This window comes from Penicillium canariense (assembly GCF_028826845.1).
Source record: "Penicillium canariense strain IBT 26290 chromosome Unknown utg000002l_segment0_segment0, whole genome shotgun sequence".
NCBI classification, from domain to species: Eukaryota; Fungi; Ascomycota; class Eurotiomycetes; order Eurotiales; family Aspergillaceae; genus Penicillium; species Penicillium canariense.
In genome coordinates, this window is record NW_026622729.1 from 525349 (window position 1) to 543721 (window position 18373).

Consider the following 18373-nt stretch of genomic DNA (forward strand, 5'->3'; position numbering starts at 1 on the left):
TAGTTGCTCCATGCATTTGATGCCCGTCGTCACGTCCCCGTATGTGCCCGTATGTATGTGCCCGTATGCCTCATCCTCTAGGGTTATGTCCGACATTGTACTGCAACGAGCATGGAGACCCCTTGCCTAAGGCTCACTCAATACCTTACACTTGACTGACGACTTGAGGGCCCTCCTATGGTGCCATACAGGTCCCGTACAAGGATCTCCTAGGAGGCCAGGACCCTGGTCGGTTTATAGCGTGGCTGGGGCTGCAAGGGTTGAGCTGACACCTACTCCGAATTATACTCCCACAACACCACGCTATCCTCCAGAGTGAACTTCTCCAGGTACTCGAGGGGTCTCTTGAGCGTTAAACTCGTCGCGTACAGAAGCCTCTAATCAGCCATGGGGCGCGTTTTTGGTGGGACTCTCGGATAGCTTCAGCTGCGATGATGTCATCGGGCGTGATGTCCAGCGGTGGCAGCTGTAACTATATCGGAAGACCAATAAAGCATGGAGCGACTTTTTCCAGACTGGCGGGTTCATTGTGGACCGCTCTCTCCTGCCGAGGCAACAAAGGGAAGAGAAGGACTGGCTATTTACGCATTTACTGCTGTGTTGATTAGTCACCTTAGCCTTGTGCAAGACGATGTGTAAAGGAGATCATATTTTGGCTTCTAACACGTTTCATTCTATAACCAGTCGAGCTCTCTGCATCGAAGTGAATTTTGGATTATTCATCTATGCCGGTCTTGACCACTGATCTCGGTACTCAGTAGACCCATAGACTCTGTTGGCAGTGGAACCAGGTGAAGGATCCACTTGCCGGTTGACCAACTTCGTCCTTCCACGCAACGAACTTCGGCACGAGATGACAGGGCGGGATGGAGATTTGTAATCTGCTACTAATCGGAGACGTTATATCACCCAACTCCCATCATCATCCTCTCCGACACCATCACACCACCACACTCACCCCCCAAACTCAATCACTATGACTACTCAAAAAGCCGTCATCATTACTGAGCCCAAGAAGGCTGGACTAGTTACTGACTGGCCCATTCCTTCTCTTCGGGATGAATATATCCTGGTCAAAAACGTCAGTGTGGGTTTGAACCCGACTGACTGGAAGCACATTGAATTTCTCGCTCCTCCCGGTGTGGTTGTTGGATGCGACTATGCCGGCGTGGTGGAAGCGGTTGGCAAGGATGTGAAGAAGCCATTTCAGAAGGGCGACCGTGTCTGTGGGTTTGTCCATGGCTCCAATGCTGTTCAGCCCGCGGGTGGTGCTTTTGCCGAGTATATCGTGGCCAAGGGCGATTTGCAGATGAAGATCCCCGACAACATGAGCTTCCAGGAGGCGGCTACCCTCGGCGTTGGCATCGTCACTGTTGGCCAGGGGCTTTACCAAAGTCTGAAGCTGGCGCTTCCTACCGAGCCCATCGCGGATGCGACCCCCATTCTTATTTACGGTGGTTCTACCGCAACTGGCACCCTCGCCATCCAATTTGCCAAGCTATCGGGGTATAAGGTGCTGACTACCTGCTCTCCCCACAACTTCGATCTCGTGCGGCGCTTGGGGGCAGATGCCGTATTCGACTACAAGGATCCTCAGTCTGCTGCTGAGATCCGCAAGCAAACCAACAACAACCTGAAGCTTGTGATGGATTGCATTTCTCTCGAGGCCAGCGCCAAGTTCTGCGACGAGGCCATCTCCACTGAGGGTGGCGAGTACAGTTCTCTTCTGAATGTCAAGATTGAGCGTGCCAACGTGAATGATCGTCTCACCCTGGGCTACACGGCTGTAGGCGAAGCTTTCAAATACCGTGACACGCCCATCCCCGCCAAGCCAGAGGATCGGGCACACGCCGAGAAGTTCATCGCCATTGCAGAATCGCTTCTAGCCCAAGGAAAAATCAAGGTTCATACGCCAAAGGTTGGCAAGGATGGCTTGAAGGGTGTTTTGGAGGGACTGCAGCTGATGAAGGAGGACAAGGTCAGCGGAGTGAAGCTGGTCTACAATGTTTCTGAGACCCCCTAAATATTATGATGGCGACCTAGTTATATCTTACAGAAAGCGAGTAAATCAATTAAAGCTGTATTTGGTAGCTCTCAGCTTCATTTTTCACTTCGTTGTTCGCTCCTCACATCGCTCCTTACCATCTTGTATCTGAGCCTTCGTCCCGTGGGCACAATGTTCAACTCCTTATCCCTCCTTACGCCGATTACATCGACTCACCCAGCATAAACCGACACCCAACTATCGAGTATCTTCTACCAGGTCCAAAGCGAATGATTAGAGTATGGGGCTGTTGGCGTTGGCTCCCTCCAAATTTAGTTGATAAGAAGACCCATCCCCTACGTTTACCTCGGAATGGAGAGCAACAATTACTTGGCGAGTTTTATCTTCAAAGCACTATAAATGCAAAGTTGGATCTAGGTTTCGATGGTCCTTGCGCATGCTCTATGTGGCTTAACCTCCATCGGTGGCGCGCAGATCTCAGCCTCTAGGGAGCATATGAAATTAGCCAATAACAATTCCCGATCATGGCTCAACTACATCTTATTGGTTCAGTCTCTGCCAAGCAGAAGGGCATTCAATGACATCTACACCCTATGCTTGAGGATCAAGACTCCGGGAGGCGCATATAAATGTACCCAGTGGGTACCAATAGAACTCATGACAATATTTCATTTCACATTGTTGGGCCCGTTATTCAATCTCTGGGGGCATACCGCAAAGCATAGTTCAAAAAGTAAGCTCAATCGACATCTTCCAGTCCCGAACCCCTCACAATATTCCGGTAGCCGATTGTATGTTGAATCAATCGGGTAATGGAGATGATCATCATTTCATTTCCACACTTGTGTTGGCACTCATCGAGAGTGGTGATGGGCTGTTCAAACCAGCCCGAGCCTCTGCATCTTCCAAAGTGAGAATGGCATTCTTACCACTTCCAATACCAAATGCTCGCTTGACTGCTTTCCAGCTCTCCACACACAATAGGTATGTAGCCGTGCAACCAAAGACAATCCCCCATTCCCAGGTAATGGAGTGATGCTTGAAGACGAGCTGGTTTACAACTGGCAGGTAGATCACAGGAAACGTCACTACAAACCCAGCCACCACAGCCCAGAACAGAAAGCGATTTTGCCAGAGCGTGGGAAAGATAGAAAGTCGCTGGGGGAACCGGACCGGGTCCATGTTGAATAGGGACCGCGAGAAATGTTTGACTTCCCAGGCGGTCACCAGCAGAAGAAAGGTCAGAGTGGCATAAGTCGTGGCGCGTGCTCGGAAAACTGCGTCGCAGGTCGGGTTGTGTCCTTGATTGCATCCATCACCTAAATCCGATGTGCCAGTGCCTGCGGCATAAATGACACACACAAATGCAACTAAGCAGAGGGATCCCATGAAGGTCCCATATATCATTTTATCGACGATCAGTTCCCGCGTGAATACTCCGACACGCAGATCATGTGGCGGACGGTACATGAGATCCGGCTGAGCCTCCTCAAGACCAAGTCCCACGGCCAAGAACGACGAGGTGACCAGGTTCGCCCACAAAATCTCCAGTGGAGAAAGAGGAAAAACAGAATCTCCTCCCACATCTTTGAATGCAAGGGCGATGAGTAGCAGGATGACTTGAGCAATGTTTGAGACGAGCAAATGCATGAGAAACTATCACCACTATTAGTCATGCGGTGAGAGATGAGAATGCAACGCGTACCTTCTGAATATTGTCAAATAATCTCCTTCCCTCTTCGACTGCCTTGACGATAGATGAAAAGTTGTCATCCGTGAGGACCATGTCTGCAGCCTCTTTGGCCACGTCGCTGCCGTTCTTGCCCATGGCAATACCGACGTCGGCTCTCTTGAGCGCAGGGGAGTCATTGACTCCATCGCCAGTCATGACGCAAAAAGCTTGACGACGGTGCATGGCTTCGACCATGCGGACCTTCGTCGCCGGACTGCAACGGGCGATTACGAGGGGCAATTCTTCAATTGCGTCAATTTCATCGTCCGTCAGCTTGTCGAACTCGTCTGCCGCCATGACCAAATGTTTCGATTTTGCGATAGCAGCGACCCGATCAAGGATTCCAACCTCAGAGGCGATTGCCGTGGCAGTCTTGATATGATCGCCCGTCAGCATGTGCACAGTAATGCCCGCCATCTGACATTTGCGGACTGCTGTGGCCGTCTCGACCCTGGGAGGGTCATAAAGCCCAACCAGACCTCCGAATTGAAGATTGGATTCAGCAGCCTCTCGTGGAGCAACTTCCTTTTCATCGTCGATTGGCGACTTTTTGTAGGCTATACAGAGAACGCGGAGGCCTTCGCCCGCCATCCTCTCTGCCGTTTCTTGAATGACGCGCTGTTTATCTTCCGAGATTGACAGAGATGGTATGATAGCTTCCGGGGCACCTTTGGCATATGTTTCGTTGACCATCTCCTCGGTATTGCGGTAGACGACTGTCATCTTCTTGATAACCGAGTCGAAGGGATACTCGGTATATAGCCGAATTCCACGTCGGTTGACGACGGCGCTCTTTCCAAAGTTGAATCGTGTGGCAAGGACATGGAGGGCGATTTCCGTTGGTTCCCCAACCGCACTCCAAATGTTGCGGTCGTGATGCACAACTGATACATTGCAAAGTGCAATGGCGGAGAGAAAAGTATGCAAGGCAGGGTGTTTCTCAATGGGGCAATCTGCGTTCCAATCGATCTCATCCAGCTGAACTACACCACTTGTCGGGTCATATGGATCGGTTGTCTGGTGTATCGACAAGGTTCCAGCACCCGGGATCCAGGCACAGCGGGCAATCATCTTCCCCTGGGTCAAAGTGCCCGTCTTATCTGAGCAGATATTTGTGACACCACCGACTGCCTCTAAGCATTGGAGCTTTCGGACAATGACATTGCCCTTGGCCATGGCCTTCGTACCCACTGAAATCGTGATAGTAAGCACTGCAATCAAAGATTCTGGAATCACAGCCACAGCGACACAAATGCCGTAAATCAAGACCTCGCCTTGGACATCCCACAGATTGACGGAAAACACAATGATGGCCAGAAGAATAGCGAGCGCAAAGAGCAGAAGCGCAAACTTGCTGAGCTTGACTTGTAACGGCGTGCCGACAAGACCCAAGATCTTCGCAATGGAAGACTTGATCCGCCAAAATGCCCGGGTAAGAGAACCTGCATCACCGGTGGCAGCTTGCATTTGAAGCAACTGGGCAATCTTCCCTACCTCCGTGTCCATCCCAGTCGCAACCACTATTCCTGTTGCGCGGCCCTGAGTGGTGCTGCACCCGGAATATGCCATGTTTGTGCGGTCACCAATAGGAATATTCGACAATTCCAACGTGGCGTGTGGTGTTTTGAGAACCGGCAGGGACTCGCCTGTCAGAAGTGCTTCGTCCATTGAAGCATTCATGCCTTCAAAGAGTCGCAGATCCGCAGGTACGATATCTCCGACAGCCAATTGAACAATATCTCCAACCACCACCGTTTCGGCCTTGACAGAAGCCACTCGGCCGTCTCGTATGACCTTACATATCGGTGCGGAGAGACGGTGCAGCGACATGATGGTTTTCTCGGCTCGATAGTCTTGGAAAAAGCTAAATACAATGTCAGATATGGCCATGGAGAGAGCTCGGAGAATCACGTACCCCACGATAATGTTCAGGAGAATGACAGCGGTGATGACTCCACCTTCAATGTAATCATCGATTCCAAAGGACAGTGCCATGGTGATCAGAAGAACCTAAACACGCTTAGCAGGGTTACCCAGAAATCACCACTGGAGGCTGAGCTTGCAAAGGCGATGGCAGACTCACTATGGTCAAACTGTTGGACACCTGTCTTAGCAGTATCCCCCAGACGGAGATGCCCTTAATTTCGCGGACCGCATTCGGACCATCCTTCTTGAGGCGCTCGTCGGCCTCAACACTAGAAAGCCCATTGCTAGAGAACAGAACATTTGGTTAGAATGAACAGCCCTTGTGGGGGAAGTGGGGAACCAGTGGTTAGCTGCATACTGTAGGTCGGTTTGAAGGAGCCCGGCGATATCAGATGGCTCTAGAAGATGGGTATTTCTGACTTGGCCGTCGAGGCTTTGCAATGCGTCGGATGATGATTTCAGGTCAGCGCCAGCAGGCAGACTATGACTGGCCGGTGCCGACGTAGGCTTTTCATTGGTATCGCAAGGCTCAAAGCTTAGGGCCGCAATTGCATGTGGATTTGAAGTGTGCTCCTTCAAGCCACATATAGGAGGCTCCGTCGATTCCTCGACATCGGGAGACGTCTCTATGCCCATTCAAGTATAGGTGGAGGGAAAGGAAGGGAGAGAAAGGAGTTGGGAAGGACAGGAATGCTTTTTGTTATGCAAGCCAACTACAAACCAGCCAGACACCCTTGGTTACAAAGAAGTGGTCTTCTTCTCCAGGATGCAAAAGTGGGAGAGCGAAAGGAGCAGTCGCCGTATTTGTATGCTGTATTTGTATGTGAAACCCGTCCACATCGCCGGCTGTTCCACCGAGAAGAGGGGGGGGATTCACGTTGTGAAGCGGGGCCTCTCTTTGTCATATTCCCGAGCCACGATGTCATTGGGGCATGCCCAGTCGGATGCGTGGCTGCTCTAATCTGGGTCGATAGCTTGCGACGATGCTGGTTGGCAACGCACTAAGCGTCTTGGGGCGGGGCCCGCCGCAAGCATGATTGGATGCTGGCGGGCCGAGGGGGAAGCCACTGGCGTCCGGGCGGTGCTCATTAGTGCCCATCGGCACTCATCCCTGGCTACATCGACCGGGGGCTTACGACCTTATCGGCTCATGCAATCCCATAGTTCGGGTAGGTGGTACAAACGGCATCGGCGAATCGCCGGTGTCAAACAACAATAGAAAACCAGTTCAGTTATTGTTGGTCCGTGTCTTTGTGGGGAACCCATGGTTCCGGGGACTCCATGACTGCATCGAGACGCAAACTTTGCCAACCCTTTGCAGTGCCACGTTCCAAGAGCTCGGCGTGTCGGGAAACCTGTCGTATGCCAGGCCTGTTGGGTTCTGGGCAATAGATCCCAATCCCTACAGAGGCCGATCCAAGTATGCAACGATATTATAGGTGTTGATTAAAAATAGCCGCCTCTTCCGGCGGTGGATACCTATGGTATACAACACCTTCGCACTCAAGGCAGGTATGTGATGTCAACGATACCTGTGATCCACTAATTATCGCATGAATATAATTCAGGGCATGTCGAGCGTGAAGCCTCAGATGATGTCGCCTTTAGCCCGGGCCGCGAATCGACAACAGAAATTCGGTGAAATACCTGCACGGTCTAGACGTATAAGTTTCATGAGGAAATTGGAAAACGCCTACATCCCATGGTACTTCTATTCTACCTAACGGCACTTGCCTAACAAGTCTACAAAATGACGGCATTGATATATACGATGGAGCTAAGGAAGCCAGGGTAAACTGGGGACGGAAACGTAGTATTGAGGTAACCTTAGAAGCCCTACTGAAAGGAGGCAAGAGATGTGAAGGAAAGGGAAAACAAAGCAGAGAAGGAATATACTACATGCGGGGGTGTGGCATTACTTGCAAGGCATGGCACACGGCCTCATCACAAGTAGATCACTGGCGCAGGAAAAAAAGAGAAAAGGTTGAAGCTGCTCTGGGCATGACTTGGATTCCACACTCGTCCGTCCGTCAACACGAGCAGGCCCGGCAGCCAATCAGCGCGCGGCCCGCATGGCCGATAAAAAAATCACTGGGGCTCGACCGTCGACCGTTCAACACCACGTATCGCGTCACAACTCTACAACTCTCTCCAGCCACTCTTCTTCCTGATCATATCCAAGATGGTCGGCCCTACTGCGTCGCTCTCAATCTTGAGTCGTGCCGACGGTTCTGCATCCCTCAAATGCCCGACCACAGGCTATAACGTGCTGGGCTCGGTCAATGCTCCCATTGAGCTCCCAGCTCGCCGCGACGCCCTGAAACCCGAAGAAGCCACTGTGGAAGTGTTTGTCAAGCCCGGAAATACCACTGCTGGGGTGGGTGAGCGATACGTGGAGGGGATTTTGCGATCTGTGCTGCAAAAGGTGATCCTCGGGCGCGAGCGAGGGTTTCCTCGCCGCGGCGTGGTGATCACACTGGCGATCATTGGCGGCGACGCTGTGGAGCGTGGTGATTCGGTGAGTTCAAGCACGCTATGGCTGTTCAACTCTTCTGAACCTTCAACAAGGCCTTAATACTAACTTAGATATAGTACCTTAACATCCTCCCGACACTCCTCCAAGTCTCTTTGCTCGCCCTTCTCTCGGCCGCCGTTCCCATGTCGATGACCTTCTCTACGGCATTACTGGGTGTCACCAAGTCCGGTGATATTATCTGCAATCCATCTGCAGCTGAAGCAAAGGCAGCTTCGTCCCTCCACGTGCTTGCATTCTCCTCCAAGGGGCACCTCCTGCTTGACGAAAGCCAGGGCCGGTTCGAATTTGAACAATGGGAGTCAGTTCGTGAGCGAGCATTCTCCATCTGCCGCGGGATGGCAACCCCCGGGGCCGATGGGGATGTCACAATGGGCGACGGAGGTGATGAAGCTCGCATCAATGGCTTCATCTGCGAGACCGTGGAGGACCACCTCCACCGCGACTACTCGTGGAAGATTGACTCTGCTTGAGCAACGAGGCCCAGCCACACGTGCGACGAGCAGAAAAAAGCATGAGTGCGGCAAATACTCAACTCAACTTCCCGACCAGGAGGACCTGAGTACGTCTTTGGTCTGCTTATTGTGCCCAAGCCGTTGACTCCGCCACGAGATACCGACTCTTCTATTCCGTACGGCGCCAGAGTTGTGATAACTTTGGTGGCTGTGTGTCACACTCACCTGAGGCCCGTATCACTTGACTGTCCCTGAATGTACGAAGGGGTTTTTACGAGCATCGTTTAGCCTTGCATTTCTGCCTGGTCTAATCTTTGACTTCTCGCTGGGGGCTGGCGCCCCCAGAGTGATGCGAGGGGTTGGTCACACATGCTATTAGCCTAACGGCTGGCCTCAAAAGGGCGACTCGCACACACCGCGCATAAAGAAGCAGCCTATGATCCATTCGGCAGGCGGCAGAATTAGCTACACCGACACTGGGGCCTCGGATTTGGTTTATGGCGCTCAAGCCTCCAGCCCCTGCTCGACGCTGCACAAATGACGCGACCGCTGTACGACCAAACCAAGCACGGTTCCATTAGGAAAAAGAAACTTCTTCTCATGCATCGCAATATTCTTGCGTAAACAAGCTATTGTAGACATGTAACCGTCATCGTAGACAGCATATTTCCCATCGCTCAAGGGGACTGGGAGCTGCTTATGTATGCATCGCCCGTTTCGATTCACGATGAAGCGGGTCTGGGGATTGCCAGTAACTATAACTAACCACCTAGTCTCTACTCAGAAAGGGCCCTAGAATTTGTCTAAAAGACACGCAGCAAATCTTACCAGGCGGCTAGAAATACCTCCTCAGAAAAGCGTACATTTGGTACTTTATCGAGGTACTGCCGCGATTTCCGACCGCTGGGCACCCGCTAAGCATACCGAGATCGTGTCATCAATTTCGGCGATAAAAAAGCAATTTATCCGACCGCAGGGTTCGAAGCTCAGGAATTTTGTCCGCTCCTTAGTCCAAGTGGAGCGATCCACCGTCGCCGTCTCACCTCCGCTGTCGGCAACTGCCTTTCCTTTTCGACATTAACCCTCTGACACTTCTTTCCTTCCCCAATTCTCTATCCGGAAGCCAGGTTCATCTCCAGTCGCAAAGCTCGTAGCAGCCCCCACGGGCCGATCAGAGCACTCGAGCACTCCCCCCGCTTATCAGGCGTATATCCCTGTCCGCAGATCAGACCGGAAGAACCACCGTGGAAGACGGTGGAAACGAATATCCAAACCCGCTAGGCCTGAGGCCTGCGACCCACGGGTACACGGGCAGATTGGCTTGACTGCCAGCACTGGCTTGACTCGTGGTGGTCCGCAAACCCCGTTACGTCCGCGCCGGGTTTCGCGCTCCTCCCCGTCATCTCTCGCTTTGAAACCCCGCCGGCAGCCAATCCAGGCACTTTTGCTGTTGCCCATGGCGTCGCCCGGCAGTGATTCTCTCCGATCTGACATACCCTCGATACGACCTGCACCCACACCGGTGCAATTCCCGCCGCAGCTCTCCCCAACCCGAATCGCTGCCAACGCCAACGCTGGTGTCAGCGCGACAGCCCCACCTCCCCCATCCGCATCATCCGTCGGGACGGCGCTTCTTCGCGATTATGCCCTTCATATAGAACCCTCCCAGACGCACGAGATTCCGTCGCATGACCACGCCCCACGAGCGCCTAGCAACGGTGTGTTACCACTGCAGAAGAACGGGCTCAACCAGGAGGATACTGCCGGCCGGCCACTGCCCTCTTCGAGCTTCCACCGGTTCCGCCAGAAGTCCTTCTCTGGAAACCGATCTCTCTCAACGGACTGTATTCCGCGTCAAACCATCATGAAGGCCTTAGCCTCGCGGTCAAGCTTGGCCAATAGTAATCCGAACCCTGCCTTCACAAACCCTTTTACAGGCATGTTCGCCAACAGCACGCACGAAGCCGCTTCGTCGCCGCCGGATGACAAGGAGCGCCGGTGTAGCAATGCCTCGTCCCAAAAGCTGTCAAGTGCGCTTTCCAACTTGCAATTAGGTGGATATCTGGAGCGGTCTCCCTCAACGGCGCGGTTGATGCTCCAGTCACCATGCTATTTCCACCAACGCTTCGACGACGCCGTCAACATAAAGAAAGTTCTAGAAGAGATTGCAGATGACGAGTGGCTATCACATTCAAGGCTGGTTCAAACCGCGACAGGGGTCCGGGAGGTTTCGAAACAATTGCAAAGACGGCCGATCAAACGCGCGGTGCGCAATATCATGATCGTCACCAAGGCACGCGACAATACCCTGGTCCATTTGACACGCGAAGTAGCCGAGTGGCTGCTGTCGACACCGCGATATGGAAGCAATCTGGGGGTCAATGTATACGTCGATGCGAAGCTGCGGAATTCCAAGCGGTTCGACGCTGTAGGCCTCTTCCAGAAGGAACCGCGGTTCGCACAAATGCTCCATTTCTGGACTCCGGATCTCTGCTGGACGTCACCGGAGAGATTCGATTTGGTATTGACGCTGGGCGGTGACGGTACGGTCCTCTTCACTTCCTGGCTCTTCCAGCGTGTGGTACCCCCGGTGCTCTGCTTCTCGCTCGGGAGCCTGGGCTTCTTGACGAATTTCGAGTTTAAAGAATATCAATCCCATCTCAATGGCGTCATGGGCGAGATCGGCATGCGCGTCAATCTACGAATGCGTTTCACATGTACAGTGTTCCGGCAAGACCGGAGCAAAGGGGCGGAGGCTGGCGCGGTGGAGGAAGGAGAGCAGTTTGAAGTTCTGAACGAGGTGGTCATTGACAGGGGCCCTTCTCCCTACGTGTCCAACCTGGAGTTATACGCCGATAATGAGTTGTTAACTGTTGTCCAAGCGGACGGTTGCATCTTCTCCACGCCCACTGGCTCGACCGCATATTCTTTGTCCGCTGGCGGCTCTCTCATGCACCCGTCGATTCCGGGCATCCTCCTCACTCCGATTTGTCCCCACACTCTCTCTTTCCGCCCCATGGTCCTCTCAGATTCTCATCTCCTCCGCATCGCTGTCCCCAATACCTCACGATCCACCGCCTACTGCTCCTTCGATGGCAAAGGACGCGTCGAGCTTCGACAGGGCGACTACGTCACTGTTGAGGCTAGCCAGTATCCCTTCCCCACCGTCGTCTCTGATAGCGGCGAATGGTTCACCAGCGTTCAACGTGCCCTGCGCTGGAATACCCGCGGTGCTATCCAGAAGAGCTGGGACAGCGGAGATGCTGACGGCGGTCTGAACGGTGACGCCGAAGATGATTGGGACATCGATACCGACGCCGGGCTCACCGGAACAGACAGTGGTCTTGGTCCAAGTGAGGACGGCGACTCCATGTCACCGAACCCGATGCGGCGACAAATGAGCCTGCTGAGCATGTAGCAGCCACACGTTCTATACATTTTACCTCTTTTATGACCTCCTATATCTCACTTGACGTCCGTCGTCTATTTTGTCGGCGCTCTACGACCTATCCACCTACATTCTACCATGGAGGGTTAACGAATAGATTTACGAATTTTTCGGTTGTTGCTCCAACTCATCCAGAGAAAGCTAGCGGTCTCTACATTATACCTTTCGGCCATACGCTTAGGCTTGTTTCTTGCTATTTGATATTCGTTCGGGGGTTTAAGCTGGCTATCTTGGCGCTCACAGTCGCTACCTCTTGTACTAGAGAATTATGATGGTAGAGAGCACTCGGTTACAATGAACCTTCCTTCCGCAATCACAAAATCACTCGCTCCCAGGATGGAGATATCAATAGTTGGATGCATAACAATCCTGGCAGGCCGGCATGTATTTCTTGATGAGCCTTCTCGTCTCATCTCCGCAGCATTCCTCGGCAATCACCACTGTTTCAGCCCCCACAAACTCCCCAAACCAGTCAAGCCAAGGTACGAGGAGTTCAAACCATAATATCATCATCTCCCTCCACATTCTCACCTCCCCCTGTCTGGCAGGATCATGGATGAAGGTGAACAAACCACGATCCGGTAAGAGACTCGGCCGGGGCTGCCTAAAAGCGAGCTTGAGCGTCCTGAGATTTGACAAGATTGAATCCCATGCCTGGTGGTGATATCGAGGTTTCTCTGCTTCAAAAAATGTCACATCAACATCAACCAGCCTCAGATGTCGTATTCTGAGTAGGTCCGGCTCCGGGAAACGGACCCAGCGATTACTGCAATGTACATGGCTCAGCTTGAGTTGAAAGGTGTTCTGGCTGTAGAGAACATCCAGACATTCCTGCTCGATCTGTATCGACAACGTGAATACGTGGTTGTCACGAAAGTTCCTGCACCAATCCTGGTGCGGGTGCGTCCGGAGGTGGATGTCCCCATTCACCGCGATTGTTTCGCCGCGAGGAAGGATGTGAAAGTAGATGTGCAGGCGGATTTCTGGTGGAAGGTCGAGGAAGCCGAAGGGTGTCGGACGGGATGCTGGGTTATAGGCTCGCAGCATTGCAGGATGAGCAGCGAGTTCATTCGCCGCATATGGGCGGGGCTGCTCTGTGGCCATGGCTCATTGACTGTCTGCTCAGGGCAGTGGAAATGTCAAGCTTTTGCAGAAGGAGCGAGGCAGAAATGGCCCAAAGGAAATTCCAGCTGGCATGCAAGAGGAGGCCGTGACTGGAGTCTGTTTGGTTGGAGGGAGACGGGGCAGTTGCGAAGGGCGAGGATGGAGTCGAAGGAAGGCGGGTGGATTTGAATCGACTGCGAGCGATGCATGATATGAGGAAATCAATGACTCGTGCCTTCTTCTATTGCCAGCATCCAGCTGCCGTATGCGGTTCCCCTCACCGTTCGTGTTGTGTTTCGTCCTGTCCACTTGGAGACTCTCGATCTTGTATCCATGTTAAGGTCTACACCTCGGGTCGGTTGTGGGAAAGAGCATACTGGTGAGCCTCTTGATATGGCTTTACGTTGAATAGCTCGCTATCTTGAGACTGGGGATGACTTTAAATGATAGATTCTCCAGCCTGTCCATTCTTCGGATTGTCTAGCCAGTAGGATAAACCATGGCTTGATTGGAAGAAAAACATACTGTTGGCGAGAACCCAGTTCTTTTCAAGCCTCTTAAGACCTTCGCCCTTCATGCGTTGCTTACCTCCCATGAAGTTGGTACATATCTACTATGTTAGGAATTTTATTCGTCTGCCTACCTGTGATCAAGGCTCTGCATCTCATAAAATATAGACGTCAACGGCGAAAGCAATGACAATCATAAGCAACGGGACTGACAACTATTCGACACTAAGCTCTCCTTTCCACTCCATTGAAGCCGAAGATGTTGTGATTGTAGGATCTGGCTATGGGGCTGATGTAGCGGTAGGTCAACTAGCTCCAGCAGAAAGGAGTGTCGCAGTACTAGAACTTGCCAGGGAAAGACAGCGTAGGAATGCTTCCAACTCTTTAATTCTTTAACTCTATTAGCTATCCTTCACACGCAGGTTCAACCGTAATCTTGCTTAGAAAGATGCACTTGTATATCTAAGCATACCTATACCTCTGTTTCATTTTTGACAATTTTCTCCCAATGTCTGAGGGACATGAACGTCTCTGGGAGTTCTTCCAAATGGTCCTTGATCTTAACACGGTTGTTCTCTGAAACTCCCTCCCAATCTTCTCGATTATTCATGGCTGAGGGACAACACAATTTCGCTGCTCACAGTATATGAGATCAACGAGTCTATGGGCCGGCTAAGGTCAACGTCATTGTGGGGCTTGAGATTATATTGATAAAACCTGCGGTGTGTCAAAGCAGATGCAGACAAGCTATAAATGGATTCATAGCCCACGGGAATTTCAGGAACCCCATGAGGGCGGAGGACTGTGTGTCTCTTTCTAGTATCGATATGCGAAAATGATCAGTAAAAGCCAGTTAAGATCACTCGTGGGCCGGAACAATGCTGCAACCTTCCATAACTCCAGCGAATCTTTCAAGCTTGGAAGAGACGCATAACCTTCAAGAGGACGCTAGACTACTGGGGAGAAGAAGGTGACTTCTATCAACTCCCAATAATCACATTCTTCACGCAGGTCCGAGCAAGATAGGTGTTTGAATGCCCAAAAAGTGAAAGTTTACCGTGTGTGCTATATACGCCCCTGCGGCCATAGAATGTAATAAGCAATGCAACCGGCGAGTATTTGTAGGCACAGTATTGAGCGTGCGATGTGCTCTCCGCCTAAAAATCCTCCGCTTGATCCGCACCCTTCACTTGTGATGTTCTTTCGCATATCTTGGGTTCTTTCTCTCTGTTTTGTCATTCATTAGGGAAGTAATCGATCTGAGTATGCGCGTACATCTAAGGTTTCTGTGGGTGAAAGAATGGAAATTCTTTAGAGGTGATTGGAATCCGGATCGTCTTGCCTTGGCTCCAGAAATTTAGCCTGATAGCGCACGCCCAATTGAGATCAATAAAGTCAATCAATATTCCTTGATATTACTTGTTTGGGATCGATTGGACAGCGATCTTGATAATGCTTAGTACTTCCAGAACCATTCTATTCCCCCACGATCCCCGGATGTTTGAACTTGTTATGGTTAAAGTTTATCAATTGTGCCGTGTATATATTTCTTAGCATCACTCAGTGGCATTCTGTCCACGTGGGCACTGTAGATGGGTTCAGCCCGCCCTCTTTACTATTGACAGCCACCCTGACTTGACGCCGCACGAGCCAAAGCCAAGCTTGGAAGGATCGGGCGAATAATTGATTCTTCAAGACAAGATCTCAATTCGTATTGGACACATTCCATCCGCTGGATGCTCCTCATGTAACATGCTGTTTACAAATCGCTAGTATGCAATGTGGCGTTTTACCCCCTTGGTGATCGTCAAAGCCCCCACTAGACTATATAAATACGCGAAAGAACTATTCAGCATCCGACATCGAACGACAATATTAAATATTAAACAAGTTTTACTCTCATTTTATTGTCTTCCCTTCCATCCAGTGCTGAAATTCCATCGCCAAAATGAAAACCTCATCCAACGTCCTCCGCGCAGCCCTCCTGTCCTCCATCTTTCAAGCCTCGGAGGCTTTGGTCGGCCTCTCATGGACTGTCTCCGACGTCTCCAGCTCTGGACTGACTGATATCACCTTCCCGATCTCGATGCCCGATGCCCCGCACCAATCCGGATACTTTTTCGCACAGCAGTTCAACTTCAACGCCCAGTCCGACATCGGATACACCGGACTCCAGCCGCGCCCAGACTCCGACTCTCAGCCCGTTATTCACGCCGTCTTCTCTAGCTTTATCAGTGGGACCACCACCGATGACAGCAACTGCAGCGATGGTGCTGACGGTGGTCCCGGCGTGAGCTGCTCTGTGGACGTGACTGGGCCCTATACGGATGGATATCTGCTGAAGATCCAGAACACCCAGGGCACAACCTGGACCGGGACTCTCGTCGATGCTACCACGGGTTCTGAGACGCATATTGGTACTTACACTCTGCCGTCTGGTTCTGGTGGCATTGGCGGTTCCCAAGTCGGCTTCGTGGAGTACTACCCTTGGAATTCGGGTAGTCACTCATGCAGCGCCCTTCCCGCGACCTCGGTCACTTTCGGCGCCCCAACTACCTCGAGCGGGAACTCTGGGAGTATTGGGAAGCCCTATGAGTATGGCGACTGCGTCGGTAAGGTCGGCTTTTCGACCCAGCAGAGTGGAAGCGATTACACGGTCAATGTAGGGTTCTAAGAGACTAGCGGCGAGAGCGGAGATCCACCCCGTTTGATTGCAGGCTGTCTGTGAATATGTTGAATCTTAGCCCGCAGTGAAATAATATGAAATGCCTTTGTTTCTGAGAAAATGTTTCCCTGGTTCCATTCGATATCGATATCGATATCGTGGCCCCAGCGCGAGCCTATTGCCCAGCTGCCCCGAGCTACCATGCGCTGGCTCGGAAGATAAACTGCACCAGAGCAACCAATCAAGTGGTAATACTCAGTATCAATCGACACAACCTATAGTTTCAACCCGGCTTGACACGTTGGAACCCCTTGACGCTCCGGCGCACGCGATGTCACTTGGCAAGGGTCTCAGGGCCCATGCACTTGCTACCTTCCCCACACTGCCGATCTTGTGTTTCATAGAAGCTCTAGCCGAACCAGGTACTGTAGCATCTAGATTAAGGGTTCATTTCAGTCAGGGACCAGTTGAAGGAACGATCTCATGGCGAACGAGCGAGGCAAACGGAAGCTGCTTGTCAATTGCTATGCATGTAACATGTACACCGAACTAAATACCAGACAGGCGATAGATCCGAATCTCAATCCCTCGAAAAGTATGTACTTGGTAACCTGTGGCCGTAGCAGGTTCCCTGAAATCCACTTCCAAATGTCAACTGAAAACTTTTGTCGAAAGCACTAATCCCCAGGGCCCGAACCCCCTTTTTAATCTCAATCGTATCACATAACAGTTCTCTACGTCTCATATAAGGTCTATACTTTTGGCAGCCGGTCACCAATCGCAGCTCTCGGCGAGAAGCTCGGCAAGCTTCTCGAGGTATTTCTGATCTTCGTCATCGAAGCCCGAAGGGAGGGTGCAGTCAATGTCGATGATGGCGACGGTCTGCCAAACTCGATCATCAGTCTCTCATCTCACGCTTGGCTGTAGGCACCGAGAGCCACAAGAAGCACTCACCTCTCCCCGAATGACAATAGGCACTACGATCTCACTCCGACTGTCCGCATCGCATGCGATGTGGCCCGGGAATTGCAGCACATCAGGCACCACGACAGTCTTCTGGCTAGCGGCAGCCGTCCCGCACACACCCTTCCCAAAGCGAATCTGCTGGCAAGCGGGCTTGCCGTGGAATGGGCCGAGAAGCAAGACCTGATCCTCGGGGGATGCATACGTAGTCGAGATGGTTACACCAAGGCCCTGTGCACCGGGAAGCGGGGGGGGACGAGACCGGCGAGGCGAGAGCGGGGAATTTGTCATCGCGAATGTAGAAGCCGGCCCAGTTGACAGCCGAAGAGGGGGAGGGGAGAGCGGCATAGGCGTGCCAGAGAAGGGAAGAGATGTTGGCCAGATTGCTAGAGGGCGGTCAATTCCGGGTTGCTCAATTGTCGCGTCGGCATGCGGGAATTGAACGCATCAGCCGCGGGGGCGGGGGTAGAAGGGCGTTGTGCTCACCTAACCTATTCGCGTAGAGGACAATTAGTAAACGGTTGCGCAAGATCCAACAAATGTGACCACAAAGTAGGCCCAAGGGGCTTGTTGTGACCACAGCGAGCAAAACTTACCCAATTCCGCTGTCCGTCGAGCAGACCTTGCGCTTGCTCCAATAGCTGGGAGTAGACCTCGGCCTTGGTCTGGCCATAGAAATAGGACGAGTCGGCGTGAGGCTAAACAGTGCGGTCTGGTCAGTCCTGTCTGGAGAGATCTGCAGCCCGGCGATCAACGATCTCTTGATTGAATCTGCAGGGGCCAAAAGCCGCCCCGTTTGTCACCGGCGGAGAGTCGAGCGGAGGACGCACCATCTTGACCACCCAGGGGGGATTGTTGATATGGGGGCGCGGAATCTGGCAAGAACAAGGGAAAGGAAAAAAGAGGGTAGACGAAGTGTTAATTGCGCAATTGCGCCAGGGTCGCGTGCAAAGGGAGAAGGGAAGCTTCAGGCTTGAGCATAAGAAGAGGGCGCAGAGTGCAGAATCGGAGATTGGCCGGTGAAGATCCGGAC

General features: G+C 52.2%; 7 protein-coding genes across 7 annotated transcripts; 4 read left to right on the forward strand and 3 right to left on the reverse strand.

Moving 5' to 3' along the window:
• Nucleotides 1-976: 976 nt before the first annotated feature.
• Nucleotides 977-2023, forward strand: N7482_003386 (zinc-binding alcohol dehydrogenase family protein; the record flags this gene model as incomplete). Its single annotated transcript, XM_056685511.1, has 1 exon — nucleotides 977-2023. The coding sequence occupies one exon, from the start codon at nucleotides 977-979 to the stop codon at nucleotides 2021-2023; it is 1047 nt and encodes a 348-aa protein (XP_056544253.1).
• Nucleotides 2024-2830: 807 nt separating this feature from the next.
• On the reverse strand, nucleotides 2831-6299 carry N7482_003387 (putative potassium/sodium P-type ATPase; the record flags this gene model as incomplete). The annotated part of the gene is made up of 5 exons (XM_056685512.1): nucleotides 2831-3661; nucleotides 3711-5601; nucleotides 5653-5747; nucleotides 5821-5947; nucleotides 6022-6299. 5 exons carry the CDS (start codon nucleotides 6297-6299, stop codon nucleotides 2831-2833), a joined length of 3222 nt encoding a protein of 1073 aa, XP_056544254.1.
• Nucleotides 6300-7845: 1546 nt separating this feature from the next.
• Nucleotides 7846-8669, forward strand: N7482_003388 (putative exosome complex subunit Rrp46; the record flags this gene model as incomplete). Its single annotated transcript, XM_056685513.1, has 2 exons — nucleotides 7846-8181; nucleotides 8256-8669. 2 exons carry the CDS (start codon nucleotides 7846-7848, stop codon nucleotides 8667-8669), a joined length of 750 nt encoding a protein of 249 aa, XP_056544255.1.
• A 1438-nt stretch (nucleotides 8670-10107) lies between these two features.
• On the forward strand, nucleotides 10108-12069 carry N7482_003389 (putative NAD+ kinase Utr1; the record flags this gene model as incomplete). The annotated part of the gene is made up of 1 exon (XM_056685514.1): nucleotides 10108-12069. One exon carries the CDS (start codon nucleotides 10108-10110, stop codon nucleotides 12067-12069), a length of 1962 nt encoding a protein of 653 aa, XP_056544256.1.
• A 375-nt stretch (nucleotides 12070-12444) lies between these two features.
• Nucleotides 12445-13203, reverse strand: N7482_003390 (uncharacterized protein; the record flags this gene model as incomplete). Its single annotated transcript, XM_056685515.1, has 1 exon — nucleotides 12445-13203. The coding sequence occupies one exon, from the start codon at nucleotides 13201-13203 to the stop codon at nucleotides 12445-12447; it is 759 nt and encodes a 252-aa protein (XP_056544257.1).
• Nucleotides 13204-15660: 2457 nt separating this feature from the next.
• Nucleotides 15661-16386, forward strand: N7482_003391 (uncharacterized protein; the record flags this gene model as incomplete). The annotated part of the gene is made up of 1 exon (XM_056685516.1): nucleotides 15661-16386. One exon carries the CDS (start codon nucleotides 15661-15663, stop codon nucleotides 16384-16386), a length of 726 nt encoding a protein of 241 aa, XP_056544258.1.
• Nucleotides 16387-17148: 762 nt separating this feature from the next.
• On the reverse strand, nucleotides 17149-18173 carry N7482_003392 (GAF domain-containing protein; the record flags this gene model as incomplete). The annotated part of the gene is made up of 4 exons (XM_056685517.1): nucleotides 17149-17259; nucleotides 17332-17751; nucleotides 17937-18038; nucleotides 18171-18173. The coding sequence occupies 4 exons, from the start codon at nucleotides 18171-18173 to the stop codon at nucleotides 17149-17151; spliced, it is 636 nt and encodes a 211-aa protein (XP_056544259.1).
• Between the last annotated feature and the right edge of the window lie 200 nt (nucleotides 18174-18373).